Consider the following 16,376-nt stretch of genomic DNA (forward strand, 5'->3'; position numbering starts at 1 on the left):
AAATGCAGGGTGTTTACAAAATGAGGCTAGCAACTTTTTACTGGGAAATTAATAGATCATATAATGAACAACTACTTGGAGAGGATCATCTTGCTAAGATCTTACAGAACTTAGAGAAAGCCAGCAGAACTTACAGAACTTACAGAAAAATCAGATGCAAAGATTCAACTATTAAAAATAAAACAACAGCTGAACTTCCTGGCAGAAAAGCAGTATTAGCTGTGACAGAACTGTGGGTTCTGTAGGTTGCTAAGACACAGGGCTAACACACTTCCTGTCTGGCCAACAACAGGAGAACAGATTTATGGCAGACTCAATAAAGCCACCACTGCCAACAGAATGAGACCACTGTGGTGCAGTCTGAACTCACAGTTTCCTTCCTCAGGTGTCAGGCCAGCACAAATTGACTTTCTGCCCCAGTACCTTGCTCCACCTGACCTAAGAAGCCTTTCCAGGACCTGGAGCACACTGTGCACATTCACCTGGGATTATGAAGTTATTTTAGCCACAGGCATGGCAGACCCAGGCTGACTTTTGGGGTGACTTGGATGTCCTGCACCATAATTCTCAGTGTCCCCAGTCACACTAAAATGGCACTGCTGGAAATTCTCTGTTGTGCTGCAGCTGCAAGCTCACACACATGGACAGCTGCCTATGGGAGTTCAGTAACTGCCTCTCACCAGGACTGGCTCGTGAGTCTCACTCAAATGCATTTAAGCCTTTGCAAAGAAGCTGAGTCCTCAACAAGGTGAAAATGTGGAAAATATGGGCTTAGATTAGGATTTCCAATTTAACAAAGTGGTTCCTAAATTCACAGTTTTAATGTGATTATTAAAATAAAAAATTTGGTGAGGAGAAAACACTCAAAAAGTGTCCACAATGATATTTCCACGACGTCTGATAATTGTAACATTATCGTTAAAAAGTCCTGAAAATAAAAACAACCCCTACCAAATAAATCTAGAGGAAATCTTCATTTCTTACCTGCTGACATTAAAACAAACGCAGAAAACAAAGCTATCTCATCTTCTGTCAGGTGCATAGAACATAAACTTTTTCCAAACTCAAACACAAAGCTAATGAAGTCTTCACAACCTGCAAGAAAAAGCTAAGCTCTTGTTACATTGTTTAAAACTACTTCAGTGCTACAGAGTTATTGATTTATTCTGATGAAGATGAGAAATAGATGTAAAACACTTCAAAGGTGGTCTTCTCCTTAAGGACTGTGAAGTGATGGCAGTGAGATCTCACTCATCCTTCAGGGTATTACTCCACTCCCACAAGTTCCCAGCTCCCACATCCTGGCACCCAAGACTGACAAAGTTTTGCACACTGTATCTTTTCTACACTGGGTTCTCATGGGGTGAATATGAATAAATCTCAAGCCATTTACTTTCAAGCTCAAAATTGTTCTACCTTGGTTTCTGTTCTAAATGGAACCTTGTTGTGTCAGTGTGGACTGAAGAAGTTGTGACTTTAAGATTATTGAGCACACAGAGTGGGGGAAGAGAGGCACACAGGGACATGCAGGAAGCAAAGGGAGAAGCCAAGGTCTGACTGAACACGGTTCATGCAGAACAGGAACTCTGTCTCCTTCCGTCCATTCTCTGCTCACACAGGTTATTCAGGTTACTGCTGCTGTCACACATGCAGGTACAGACTGCAGAGTGAGCCCTGCTCTCAGGAGCACCACAACCTGAGACACAGAGGTTTTCCTCAGCCTCCCCAGCCTAAACTTCTGCACACAGCTGGTAACAATCCAAGTTATATTTCCTCAGAACCCAGAAGTGTTTGTACTTGAGGTGTTTTAGAAAGGCAGAGAATACTTCAGTAATTGTCCAGCATTCTCCACTGATGTATTTTCACTGCCTACAAAGTAGCTTACAGCCCAAATCTATACCCAGTGAATAGATCCTTTTAAAATTAGCAAAAATATGTGGGAAAAAAATTTCAAAATTGTATGTAGTTTAATTTTAAAAAATGATTTACAGTGTTTTACCAGCAAATAACTGCACTTGGCAAAATTTAAAACACCATTAACATCTTCAAAGCAATCATGTCAGTATGTCCCAAATTAGCTTAAAATCTGCTGCCTTTTCCAACAGGATACATGAAACATTACATTACATATGAAATCTGGGCTTCTCCTCTCAACAAGTGAGTCCAAACAGCTGTACCCTAATCAAAGTGCTGGACTTCAGCACCAACAGTCCTTTACTGCACAGCCTTAAGCTGTTTTACCTCCTGAAATCAGCTTGGCCTCAAACAGAGCCAGAACACAGCAGTCTGAGCTCCAGAACTCTTTTATTTGAATACTATAGACTGATTTTTCAAAGCAGCTGTTTTCCCTTGCCTTTCCACCATATTATTTTTATTCTGTTTTTTTGGGGTTTTGGGTTTTTTTTGTTTTCTTTTTAAAGACACAACAATTCACATTTCCTTACCTAAGGACTTGAAAACCTCTGGGCTAGCATACTTGCCATCAAAGTAGACTGTGTTGTTCTGGGAGTCAAAGGCACGGCACATTCTGATGAACACAACCTCTAAAGACCCTATAACAGAAACAAGGGATGTTTGACTAAGGAAGGAGAGCCTGCAGTTGCAAAGAGCAAGTGAGAATTTAATAACAATGCTCTGCATTCATTGTCAGTTTAGTAGTGTAGTAAGTTGCTGTGGTGTAACAAAGCATAGTTTGGTTTGCTGGTAGAATTACAAGAATTCCCATAAACCCCTTTAGAAGTTTTTGCTAAAGCAACTTAGTTAATGGTAATGAACTTGAGTCATTTTTTGAGTAATGAAATCTCTGAAGCCAAAGCAGCTCATTTATATATGTGTTCACCAAGCCTTAACAACTTGGTCCAGTATCTGTAACCTGAATTACTCCTACAATATCTTGCATAGAACAATTTGGATTTTTACCTTGAAATATTCACTATCAGCAATCAAAAAAAAATTAAATCCAATTTTTACATCTTAACACACTCATTGCTCCCTTTATCCATAACGAAAATTTATTAGATAGACTTGAACTCCTTCTCCCCACAATAACTAAGATGATGTTACTTCAAAGACAGAAATTTTGCAAGGTTTTCCATTATTTAATTTTAAAAGACCATTGTACTGCATATGAATATATGTGTATGCAACCACTGTAACATGTAACACCTTCCTCAGGCAGAACTAATAGAAGCAGACCTTAAAGCTGACCCACATACCTGCTTTTAAAAGCACAATTTGATCATTTTGACACAGTTCCATAAAGCCATCAATGCGTTTGGCAAATTCCACTACATACTGTATAGCTTCTGTTATTTTGACTGCGCATAACTGCCACATTACCTCCCTTTGCTGTTTGGGAGAGAAGAGAAATGACAAAATTACTAACCAAAGCTCACTGTCAGAAAGTAAACTGAGCTAAAGAAAACCAAACAACAACATGGAGTGAGCTCCCTCCAACACTGCTGGCTGCAGTCTGACCTCAAAACCAGAGCTGCATGTGGGTGAGTGACAATGCAACCATCGAACACTTCTTCACTCATGTCACAACAGATCCAGCTCGGAGTACTTTTAGCATAAGCCAAAAATGTCAAAGTGTAATGAGTTTGGTCATTTCAGTGGGAATTTTATTCACTGCATGAAAATAAAATGCCAATTTACACCAACAAGGCATGATCATATTTTTCCTATCAGCTTCTGTATTTTGTACAGAATGCAAATTATCAACCTAGCTCATCTTCAGAAGAATACATATAAATGTGTCCATATATGAAGATCATCTTGATAAAAACATAAGGAAAGCATGCAAGTAGTGAGTTTTTCCAGTGTTGAAAATAATGCAGAATGAAATCACCTAAAGTAGAAAAAATTGTACTCTGAAAGGTTAAATATTTTTCTGTGGAAATGAAAAATATGTTCAAAGAACAGCGTGCTTCAGCAGTGCTTCCCAAGGCCATTTTCCAAAAGCAGCCAATTGGCAGCAGCTTGTGGAGAGAAGGCACGTTGGGAATAACACTGATCAGACCTTACAGTGCCCTGGTGGCACGGCAGCACTGCTGCTGCTCCACAGGTAAAAGCCAAACACTGAGGGACAACTGGAGCATGAATCAGGATTACAGTGAACCCCCAAGGCTGGAAATCTGATGGAGCTCTGTGTTTATAAACTCCAGCTACAGCACAGCATGTAACATCACAAACTTGGTGGCTTCGCCTTTTGTTGTTGTTGATCCAGGACATTACAATTTAAGAGGAGAAAATAACATGCCAATTAGGATTGAAAAAATTCCTATTATTTCCTATCCTTTACCAGAGACAGATTTTAGGAGAATGTCTTTGCCTTTTCCTATACCTCTAAAAATCACAAGCAAAAGATATCCTGACCATACTGCTGCTTTTGATTCTAGTGTATTATTTTTTTAAACACACAGAAATACACATTCCTGATAGTAAGGAGAAAGCAGTGAAAAAGTGAATTTTGCAGTGTGTTATGGAAATACCATGCTTTAAAGAAACCATGCCGTATCTTGGCATGCTTTTATACCTTGTTCTGATAGTTCTCAATTTCTTCCTGCAGAAAAGTTTGCCATGTTATCTGCTGTAACTCCTCTCTCAAGTACTGGCAAGTTTCCATGTGTGACTTGGAAATATTCTGTGCAAGATGTTCTAAAAGAAAGAGCAGAAAGCGACACGCGTTAGAAATGCAAAGCTATACCTTCAGACACGAGAAAAGCTCGTACATTTCAGCTGCAACAGGGGGAGGGGAGAGGGTGAGCTGAGAGAGAAAATCGCTTTGCTTTGACTTTCCTTGGAACCGGCGTCGGGAGGCGCTGCCATGGAACGGCGGCCGGAGCCGCGCCCGCAGCCGCCGCCAGAGGGCGCCGCTGACCCAGAGTTGGGCACCGGCACAAAGCGGCGCCAAGGGGGGACACGGACACCGCGGGAACACCGGGCACGGCTGGGACACACCGGGCACGGCTGGGACACACCGGGCACGGACACCGCGGGGAACACCGGGCACCGCCGGGACACACCGGGCACGGACACCGCGGGGGACACCGGGGGGAACACCCGGCACCGGGCACCACTGGGACACACCGGACACGGACATCGCTGGGGCACACCGGGCACGGACACCGCGGGGAACACCGGACACCGCGGGACACACCGGGCACCGCCGGGACACACCGGGCACGGCTGGGACACACCGGGCACGGACACCGCGGGGAACACCGGGCACCGCGGGGAACACCGGGCACCGCCGGGACACACCGGGCACGGATACCGCTGGGGCACACCGAGCACCGGGCCCAGAAGGACACCACGGACTACAGGCACAGGAACTGTGTGAAGAAGAGGGCGATGGAGCCTCCAGCGAGGGCACACAGCTGCCCAAGGCCGTGCTGAACGCAGGGCACATCAGGGACGGGCCAGAACGGCACTGGCAGGCAGGCAGAGCTGCCAGTGCCAACGCTTTCCAATAGGCAAATACAGTTACCACCTGTCTAGCGCTCACTCAGGCACGACTCTGGTTCCATGAGGCTGCCTGGGAGGGAAAAGTGTCTTTTTTTTTTCCTACTCTCACAAAATTTAAAAAATATCACGAAAATGCATCTATTATCTTAATCTTCAAGATTCTCTAACACACTAAAAAATCCCTAACATGAGGGGTTGTTTTCCTTCAGCTTTAGAGTACTCACCTAGTTTACTGCACGATTTAAAAGTTCCATACATTTTAATTTGAAATAGAATTATTTTCTGCTGCTACACTTGATTAAAAGATGCATAATGCAGATTTACATTTATTAATAAAACCTGGTTCCATAAATGTTTAGGAACACTTTCAAAAGCCTGAACAGAATTTAGATACCCAAGTTCCACTTTTATTTAACTTCCCCTTTCCTACCCTGACCCTTCAGGTGGGCATGTTCTCCTATTTTAGCACGTGACAAGCAGAGGCCTGGGGACTTGTCTCACAGAATTCTGCTTTGTTTGGCCACTGAAAATGAAGGCTCAAACCAAGGAGGAATGGTGGTCACTGCAACACAGAGGTATTCTGAGGGACTGCATTACTGGGTCTTCAGTGAAACTGGCTTTGTTTGGTAATGATCAAAGAGCTCCTCACAAACTGAACTGCTGGACCAATGCCTGTCAGTAGTTTGAGTAAGATATTGCCTGAAAAGCCTTTAACACACAGATGAAATAAAAGCAGATTATATGTGCTACCTGGGCAATCAGTAAGGTAGAACACAATGTAATTTATACTTTGTCACCATAGCTTTGATGTATTTCAGAGCAGTTTTGGGTTTTTTTAACAAGTGTACAGTTAAACACTTGTTCTTGGGAGCAGCAGCTGACAGCACGATCCCCGTGCCCTTGCAGGATGCAGGAGGAGAAATATTCCCATGTTATTCACAAAGCTCTGCCTCACTCTGGGACTGCGTTTCAGCACACACCTAAATATTTTCATTGAACAGCCACACCTTTCTAAATTGAAACCTTCGTCTGGCAGACAAACATTCTTCAAACATTGTTCAGTAATGTTCATGCTGTGCAGGGTTTAAAGGAAGCACTGTGTAAATCAAGGTAAGCAGCAGGACAAACTTTGTTAGGCCAGTGGTCCAAACTCAACACTGGGTATACAAAGGAAAAACCCTCTATTTTTTTTTTTTTTGTGGGTTTAATGTTTTAATACCTTCCATGAGAGAATTAGCAGTTATTTCACTGAGACAAAGCTAGTGGTGTTGCCTTTGTCCTGACATTTTCTTCTCCTTTTTACCTATCTGAAATTATTTGAATTCATGCCAGACACAATATTTTGGCTGTCAGGACAAATTACATTGTTGCAGCATTCTGCAACATAAGGACATTAAAAAGCAAGCTTCTTGTGTCTTCCTCTCTGAAAAACTTCTCAAAAGAACATAAAATAAACCACACAAAATTTTAATGTGGAATACCTGATTTTTTGAACTATTTTTAGGTTTTCATAATAAAATAATTAGAAAAAATGTTGCTTCAGCAAGTTTTAAGAATCAATTTTAATGCCTGGCTGCTTACATAAGTAATGGAATCACGAAACCAGTTCTTTGATGTCCTGTTCCACTTTGTTTATAACACAGCACACTCTAACTCCAGTCTCAGCTGTTGACAAGTCATACTTGTGGAATTCAGCCTTAATGTAATCATTAAGGGAAAAGTTTAAAGTAAAATGTGCTAATTAATGTGGTTGTTATAAGGCTCTTGGAGAGATTATCAAAACTTGCTACATTCAAAAATGTCCTTCAGTACCTGGGGCTAGATCGTCTTCAATAAGTGACAAGAACTGCCCTCAGATTAGCCCAGTGCTTTTCTCAGGTGAAGAGGAGAAAATCAGCCTCATCACTTATTGTTAGGAGTAACAGTATTGAGGTAACGAAAAAGGAGATAAATTGTTATAAAAAAATAATCTGCAAATAAAGAAATGCCCTGTTTTCTCAACACTAAAAATTACCTTCTTCATGAGTATTCCCAGGGTTCTACAGCAAGGACTGAAAGCAAAAGCAACACTGGTAGCACTGATTAACCCCAGCCCCCAGGGAGCTTCAGTCCAGAGCAGAAAGGAGTTCCCGTGTGCCCTGAGATCAATCAGGGTGTTTGCTGTGCACTTCACACAAGAATGCCCATCCATGCCCACAGCTCTACTGCAGCAGCATTCTCACTATCACTGGCTACACGTGCCACTTTCATCCAAAGGGTTTTGTTAAAACAATTACAACGGAAGCTTTTCTCTCTCATTACCTAATTCTGCCATGGACACAGTTGGAGAGGTCTCCCCATTTGTAAAAGAACAATAAGGGAAGAAGCCCGATGCTGGTGTGTAGTCACATATTGGTTCTGGTTTGATTCCATTAATATCAAGACCCGACTGATCTGGAGAAGGCTGTATGTCTAAGTAGAAGCTGCTAACTGCAGAGTCTGCTTTGCTACCTTCAGGGGTATGCCCATCAATGTAATTACTGAGGTCGTCATGTAGCTCTGTTAAGCCATTGGTGGTGATATTGTATGTTGGTGTGAGCGGCTCTGCCTCCCCGGGCTGCTGCTGGTGATCGCGCTGCTGCTGCTGCATTCGGTGTTTCTGCACCTCGGCGTACAGGCTGTCCCGCTGCTTCTTGGACATTCGACCAAACTTTACAGCTGAAACACAGACACACAAGAGATTACACCTCCACACATCCACCACTGCCTTTTCATTGCCAGGCTTTCAATGTTACATGGAAGGATACAGCACGAACCCAAACCTGCAGGATGGACAGACCTAAGAACCACCTCTCAGTTACAGGTACACAGCTGCCTGCTCTTTAAAAGACTGTCTTGACATGCCACTGAAATGGACCATTAGAAGTCACTGGTTTAACTTAATTCATTAGCTTTCCACTTCTGTGCTTGAAAGATTTTCTCTCGTATGTCCGTTGAGGTTGACAGATGCATCTCTTCAGCATTCAAACCCTACCTAGAAAAGCAGAAGCTAAACCAGAACACACTGGCTTGAGACAACTGTCCAGTTCCAACCAGCTGTACACTCATGCTGTGGAGTGACCCTAGAGTGTGGTGCCAACACGTGGGGGCTCTCTCAGCGTATCAACAGCAAGCTTTACTGAGATTGCGACTAAAGCTTGTGGGAAGAACCACCGAACCTGCCACCAAAGTGCCTCTGTGACAGGCAAAAATGCTTAGTAGATGAGTAATTGTTAAACCTCTGTGTGTGTGTGCACACAAGTGCATGCGTGTATTTCCACAGCATTACTACAACTTTGGGAAGTATTAGCTGTAAGCCAGCAGCAACTGGTTTGGGAATTTCCAGGGAATTCTCAAGGATGCAGCATGGGATTTCAAAGACCTGTATCTGCTGTAAAAGCTTCATCCTTAGAAAGGCAACTACTGCCTTCAGCTTTTCTACAGGAAAGCAAACATGTCGGAAGAAGCACTCATTACATGATCAACTGTTTCAGGTTTTTAGTCTCATGGCCAATAAAAAAAAATAAAGACAATGTAATTCAAGAAGTAAATGTAATCTGGGAACAATCTCCTTGATTAGGCCTCATGCACTTGGAGTAATGTGTATGTATTTGTAGAACATGCAGGGCTGCTGTCACTGTGGCAGGGGAAAAGACTGAGTCAGATCTTCAGATGGGTGAGTGGTGGCAGCTCCCTTCCATCTGTGGGGGAGGCGTGCAAGGCTCAGCTGCAAAGCCAGTTCTGACTGAATTACATAAGCAACTGTTTGGCAGAGGCGGGCTTTCATCACTACTCAAGCTGCAATTTTGAGCTTAATATTTAACAGCGCCGGAACATCTTTTCTTCAGAATTCCATCTTTGTAAAAACACTGCATTATTGTTTTCTTTGTATTTTTTCCATTATTCATTATACACACATTTAACTTCAGTTGATACTGTGAAGCAGGTCTGATCTGGACCCTTGCACCAGGCAGCACCACTTGCAACTACAGGAGGTCACTTAAGTTGGAATGAGTATATAGAGAATATATCAATGAATATATGAATACATTAACTGAGAAAAACAAACTACATCTTCAAGAAATGACCAGAGACAAAGCTCTTAACTGAGAACTGTAATAGGTAAGTAAGAAAAAAGACAACTCCAAGAACTTTGTACATGCCCTGATTTGTATATATTCGAGTATACAGCAGCCTCTAAAAACATATAGCATACAACATAGAAAAATATGAGGCAACATCTGAAAGTCACTTGATGATCTCAACTATCAATGCACAATTAGCACAGAACTGCTGGTTTTGGCCCCCATGTCAGCAGAGTGCAGGCAGCCCCGAGGCAGCAGCGCTCACCATCGCGAGACATCCCCACAGCGAGGCATTTCTGTAAGCGGCAGTGCTGGCAGCGGTTCCGGCTGGTGCGGTCGATCAGACAGTTCTTCTGCCGAGGACACGAGTACGTGGCATTGCTCTGCTGACTCCTCCTGAAAAAGCCCTGCCGTGCCATGGCAAAACACAAGGAGCTGTTAACTGATGGAGCCAATAAAGACTCTGAAGGATAGCAAGGATAGCATACTTCAAAGAAAAGAAGTTCAAGTGCTCTACAGTCAACTAAAGGAAGTTAAAACTAAAGGTTCTGTTGGTTTGGTTTTTTTTTTCTCTCCTGGAAATAAACAAAAACCAGTAACTAGCAAGAAGCAGTTCATTAAAAAAGCGTTGTAACATGTAAAGGAATTACACTTTTTATTCACTGATTTTACATATCCCATATTACATATGGCAGACTAGCTCTTTTCAAATGAGATAAAACTAATTATAGACCTTGATTTCCTATCTTTCCTGGGTTGTCATAGTTCTCCAAAATAGGGAGGATTCAACAGCTACCACCCTGTTCTGCTCTCTGGAGTGACAGTGGCAGGCTCTGATGTTCAGCCTTGCCAGTGTGTGTATGTGTTTAAAAATACACAGCACGATGCTGAACACTTTCTCCTGCAAAGGACAATTTATTAACATGCTTTTTTTAAAGATTCACAGAATCATTAAGGTGGAAAAAGACCTCTAAGATCATCAAGCCCAAACATCATCCCAGCACCACTAAACCTAAAGTGCCACATTCAAACACCTTTTGAACACTTCCAGGGATAGTGATTCCACCATTTCCATGGACAGTCTAATCCAATGCCTGCCCACCCTTTCACATCTTCAACCTTTCGGTGAAGATTTTTCTCCTGAATATCCAACTGAAGCTTGCCCTACCACAACACGAGGCCATCTCCTTTTGTCCTGTTGCTGGCTCCATGGGAGAAGCCTGACCCCCAGCTGGCTCCATCTTCCCATCAGGGAGTTGTAGAAAGCAAGGTGGTCACACCTGAGCCTCCTCTTCACCAGATTAAATAACCTCAGCACCTTCAGCTGTTCCTTATCAGACTTAAACCCAGTAACAGACTTGTGCTGCAGACCCTTCCCCTGCTCTGCTGCCCCTCTCTGGACCCACTCCAGCCCCTCAATGTCACTTGTCACGGGGGGCCCAAAACCAGACACAGCACCTGAGGAGCCTCACCAGTGCCCAGGACAGAGGCATGGTCACTGCACTGGTGCTGCTGTCACCTATTGCTGCTGTTGTGAGAGTTAGTTTGATGCTGACAGCCCAAGTTTTGTTCAACTTGGTGCAGGATATAGATTCTTAAGGAGGGGAAAAGCTAAAACACGTTTTATGTATGATCTCTCTCCTGAGTAAGCCCAGCTCCAAAGGTTACGCACAGCTACAACTTTATTGTCCCCTCCAGAGAGGTGCACGTCATTCACCACTCTGCAGCTGCTTGCTTTGAAGTCCATTTCATCCTTCTGCCACAGACTGCCCAAACACAAGCAGGTGTGTGTGTAATACCTACTTCACAAGGATTCTGCAAAGATGCAGTCATTCTAAAGAGGCATTTGAGAGCAAGTGAACACACTATTTTAGTTTTACGTTGCCACATAATGGATTAATTAACAGTGCTGCAAAGAAAATAGCTCCTTGGAAAGGCTGGGCACCTTTTAATTAAAGCTGGACTTTTACCAATTTGTTATTTACTCAAAGGTTTCATGCTGGAGTCCCTCAGCACATGCACAGATACTTGGTGAAGCAAACAAAGGAAGGACATCTGTATGACAAGTCTCAAGTAGCTCCTATCAAAGTGGCTGCAGACAGAAACATGGCAAACGACTGAGACAAAGCCCCTGCTCAGTCTTAGCAGGAAGGCACCAGTCTCTGTTGGTTACATTCCTTTTATTAAAGCTTTACTAGGGAACACAGAATATTAAAAAAAACCAAACTGAAGATGCTGTCTTTAATCCTGTTTTCCTGTACATAATTTGTTACCCTTTTTTTCTGGTCTTTGTTTCTATATGACAGAACTTTCAACCACTTTTTTCATGTTTGTCAATAGGTAATTGTCACTGAGACTGAAAGTATTGCACATATTGAGCTCCAACTGAATGCATTTCACCCTATAATAATAATTCAACCTGAAAAACCAAGGAAATGTCTACCATTCCAACATCACAACTGATCCCTCCAGAGAAACCAACTCTTGGGAAGTACATGGATTCATTTCTAGTGCTGGGAGCACCATCAGTGGAGTCTGTCACTGCAGTGCAAGGACAAGTGTGCTCACCACTGAACTCCAAGTGCAATGCCATTCACCACAAAAACAGGATTGGGGATTGAGCTGACCAGTGACTGGTCAAGGTTGTGCATCAGTCCCTGAAAATTTCAGTTCTCCAAACACTCTTCCAGTTACACTGAATGACATGCTCACACATGAGCTGCATGAAACCCTCTGCCACCTCTGGGATTCTGCAAGTCAGCCTAAACAGCATGTGAAACCAACACGTCCCAATAACCTCAAGGATCCATATGTTTTCCTTTAGCTGAGATATATATATGTACACTGATTCTGAATTGCCACTTCGGCATATTTTATTAAGAATACCCTTGTCAAAATGAATATTATTTTTAGTATTATAATGGAGAAAATACTGGCCTTTTTCCATTTCCAGATTTTCCCTAGAGACACAGCTGCTCAATACATTTTAGTGTACAATATATCAGCTAAGTTACAGCTTGAAGCTAAATTTCCAGTAGAGCAGAAATGCCCGAACCCAGGCCTTTAAAAGCACTTGTACTTTACAAACCAGAGATACAGTAAATTGCTTTTAAAAACAAACCCAAGAAAACATCAGCACTAGGTAAAAGAAAGAAGAAACCTTGCCACAAACTTCAAAAGCTAATCTAAACTTGTGCAGAGCTCAGAAACACAGGTATCTGACGTGGGAGCGAACTGACAATGAAGGTCAAGTGAGGATTTTTGCTCTATGGTGCTGTCATTTACTTGTGAGTTATGTAAGCTTTTGGTGGTCCTTGGGCTTTCTCATCACTGTAAGACACGTGGGGAAGCCCCTATTACAGGAGCCTTCTGTAAGTACCTACAGTTTCTTTCTCGGCTTTTTCTCTCCTTTATTACAAGGAGAACACTCCATTCTGTTGTTCTAGTCCCTCTCTTTGCCAGAGGCACAGGGCTGGCTATAATTTTCCCACCAGGAAGGAGGAGGTGGATGCATCCTTGGTACACGTGTATACGTTCAGGCCTTATGCAAGCCAGCCCAGGCCACATGCTCTTACTGCGTGCATGTTTACAAGCACCACTCTGTGACCGAATGGGGCCGCAGAGGCACCGCCTGAGCAGCACAGACACAACAGAGCTGCTGCTGCGCTGGGCCACAGCACCGGGCCGTGCCTCAGCCCCTCCTGACGGCAGCACTGATCCAGCCCCAGCACTGAGCTCTGCTCATTCCCTGCTCCTCCTGCAGATGGATCCACCTGGTGCCAGAAGAGCAGAGCAGTAACAAGCCACAGCTCGGTCCCTGCGTTTCAGACTCCTGTTCACACCAACACAGTCTATGGGTGTTCGTTTGCTCCCACAAAATCAGGTTTGGGGAAAAAAAGAGCACAGGAACTTCTCATCTGTAAGTCAGTTGGAATAACAACTTGTTAAAAAAGGACTTTGAAATGTAAATAGCAGTTCTTGCAAAGTCTGTCACTGGTGTCAGTGCTCCTGTGCAGCTCAGCACTGCAGACCGGGCTCTGAGCCGGCCCTGAGCCCCCTGTGCCTCCCGGTGTCCCCAATGGCACCGCAACGGCTGCAACACTGAGCTCATGTTTGGTCTTTTGACAAATTTTCATTTAATGAATTGATTCCTACAGTTCATTAACATACCCACTTCCACTTCTGTATACACATATGTCTTAATTAGCTGCTCATTGGCTGTTTAATTACAAGAAAACAGCTGACAGCTGCCTTGCTGCATCCTAATGGCAGACGTTTTGGAATGACTGTATGCGAGCCTGTGACAACAAAGGCTTATTCATAATCCCATGATTTATGGCTAATACTTAAAGACTTCCACGTATCATTAAGTTTTGCAATATTCTGAGCAATTAACAATTAGTTGGGGGGGAGTAATTATTTTGCTGTTTTCTAAAGCAAACCAACACAAATTTTCTTCAAAGAAACATCAGAAAAATACACTGTAATACAAAAGACAGACAAACATTCAAATTGGATTTTTAACCCTTTTATGACCACCAGCACGTATTTTAGTTGTTAAGGTAGGAGAATGCTCTGACAATATTGTTTAATAAACTGTGTTAATAAAGACAAAGTCATAGTGTCACTGAAAACAGAGCAAAACCATTCAGCTTTACATCAGTAATAAAGACAGGAGTGAGCTTGTGTTTGTCAACAAATGAAAGCAAGATGGGCAGGGACAGCACACCACAACAAGATCATCTGAGGTCTTGAAAGACACAAGAGACAAAAGCCAGTACTGATAAACCTTCTGATAAGCATGTGCAATGCCCAGAAATGCCCTGCATGAGGGGTTTTGTTAGAGCAGCTACATGCAGTCAGGTAAAGAGAGGGATTGCTACTGCACTGGTGGGTCAGCTGGGCATGAACTATTGACAGCAAAACCCAGTAACTGCATCTGCAAATTAAATTCTGTAGTTCATTGGATGACCATGTGGAACTGAATTCAACTCCCAGCTAGGAGAAAAGAACATGGATGTGTACAAACCAGTTTCCTTTCCCTTCCTACAGCATAAAAGGTGTTAATGGGTTCCCACAACTAATGGTTGAGTGGAGTGCTCCATACAGATACCATTTTTTTCAGCAGTGCTCCTGCAACTACCCTCTCTTAAAAAAATTATTTTATTTGTAATAAGCCACAGAAGACTTCCAAGATAAAGTGTAAAATACAGCCTGGCTAAAACCTCAAATTTTCAGTTAAGGGGGACATGATGAAGGGGTGTTAAATTTTCCTTTTTTAAAGGCAGATTCAAATTGAGCTGAATAGGCTGAGGGGTCGGCAGCACTCAGTGCCTTTGCAAAACACTGCCACCAACTTCCTAAGAACAGCCAGCAACATCACAGCAAGGTAGGAAATGAATGTTCCCAAGAAACACTAATGGGGTTTACTACAAATCTTCAAGTCTAGTTCTGTGAAATGCAGTGTAACAACTCAACCTGGTCAGAACACTTTCAAGTCTGTGAAATGCAAGGGCTGCAAAGCAGCAGAAGAGCAACAGGACCAGCAAAAGTCAATCCGACAAGAGCTGGTCAGTGATTTCATCCCTGATACAGACTAGGTTTTGAATAAACTGTATTTCTGCTGTTTATCAGTATTTCCAGAGTAACATTTAAGTTAACATGAGGATTAAGTAACATTAAAGTTCACACCAAACTGGAATGAAACCAGTCCAAGCTGAAACACCCCGCTCTGCTGTGGCTGTTGCTGCCTGTAGATCATTCCTGACAGGCCTGGCTTGAGGGCAGCAGCACAGCTGTTCCCTCCTGACAGCCACAGCCCTGCTCCTGCCACCTGCACGTGGGTGGCTCTGTGGCACTGTGCAGAACCTCCCTGACTTCTCTGGGACTGGGCATGGGCTGCAGCAGCCAAGGCACAGCACTGGCAATGAGCTCTTTGCAGCCAGGGACTTTTTACAGAGGAAGCTTTAGCACAACATGAAGAGCAACATAAGCATGCTCAAACCTGCAGCAGTCACAGCCACAGAAAAGCTGGGAAAAGAAAGCCATACCAATCCACACCTGGCTGCTTTGGCAGGAGCCAAGCTATGCCAACCTCTTCACCAGCCAAAATAGTTCTGTTGGGTGAGACTTTGTTGACAGTAGTGTGGAAGAGAGAATCCAGAGAATCCAGAATCCACAGCAGGTCATTTTATGCTGCCTAGGCCATGCTCATGTAAACTCCTCCTGTGACTTGTGCCCAGCAGCAGTACCCCGGTCTGCCAGCCTGGGCTCTGGCATTAAAGAGGACTGAGCTTCTCAAAGGAAGGTAACTTGGTTAACCAACTATTAATTGGCTTTAAAATTCTGTCTGAAATTGTATGGCTACAAAACTTCACTGTGCTCCTTTAAGAGAAGGAGAAAATGCCAAAATCATTCACTGGGCTACTCTTAATTCTCACCTTCTGCCTTCAAGGTTCAGAGGGGTTTCAGTGTGCTGAGCACCCCTGCCTGCTTGCCCTCCCTTCTGCCCTTCTCACCAGCTGACCCTTCTGGTGGAATCCTCAGAAGAGAGCACTGCACAGAGCTCCAACAGAACTTGATTTACAGAGCACTTGGAGGAAAATTCTTTGTTCTAGAACACATTACAGTGCACACACATTCTCACTCAGTGCATGAAGATGAAGGAAGGCAAACACAGCTGGCAGCTTCCCTGTCCTGGGCTCCTGCTCTGCAAGGAGCCCCATGTGGGGAGGCCCAGCCGAGCACCAGCACCTGGTTAACCCTGCTGTGTCTGCACTCAGGCTTGGGTGCCACGGATCTCTC

The 16,376-nt window shown here is 43.5% G+C and overlaps 1 protein-coding gene and 1 long non-coding RNA gene across 4 annotated transcripts in view; one reads left to right on the forward strand and one right to left on the reverse strand.

The window, feature by feature from the left end:
• The window catches only part of LOC135452490 (uncharacterized), a 25,852-nt gene extending 13,835 nt beyond the window's left edge, over window positions 1-12,017 (forward strand). The window contains exon 3 of the long non-coding RNA XR_010441631.1: window positions 11,913-12,017. This is a non-coding gene — a long non-coding RNA (uncharacterized LOC135452490). The remainder of the gene's footprint in view (window positions 1-11,912) is intronic.
• Window positions 1-16,376, reverse strand: part of RORA (RAR related orphan receptor A) — a 357,103-nt gene that overhangs the window by 11,783 nt on the left and 328,944 nt on the right. For 2 of the 3 annotated variants that reach the window (XM_064722610.1, XM_064722612.1), the window contains 6 exons: window positions 9,838-9,979; window positions 7,771-8,166; window positions 4,538-4,659; window positions 3,216-3,348; window positions 2,445-2,552; window positions 985-1,095 (listed from right to left, as the gene is read on the reverse strand). In XM_064722610.1, coding sequence (XP_064578680.1) covers window positions 985-1,095; window positions 2,445-2,552; window positions 3,216-3,348; window positions 4,538-4,659; window positions 7,771-8,166; window positions 9,838-9,979 — 1,012 coding nt within the window. The remainder of the gene's footprint in view (window positions 1-984; window positions 1,096-2,444; window positions 2,553-3,215; window positions 3,349-4,537; window positions 4,660-7,770; window positions 8,167-9,837; window positions 9,980-16,376) is intronic. The other variant, XM_064722611.1, reaches the window with a different exon arrangement.

This window comes from Zonotrichia leucophrys, chromosome 10, assembly GCF_028769735.1.
Source record: "Zonotrichia leucophrys gambelii isolate GWCS_2022_RI chromosome 10, RI_Zleu_2.0, whole genome shotgun sequence".
NCBI lineage: Eukaryota > Metazoa > Chordata > Aves > Passeriformes > Passerellidae > Zonotrichia > Zonotrichia leucophrys.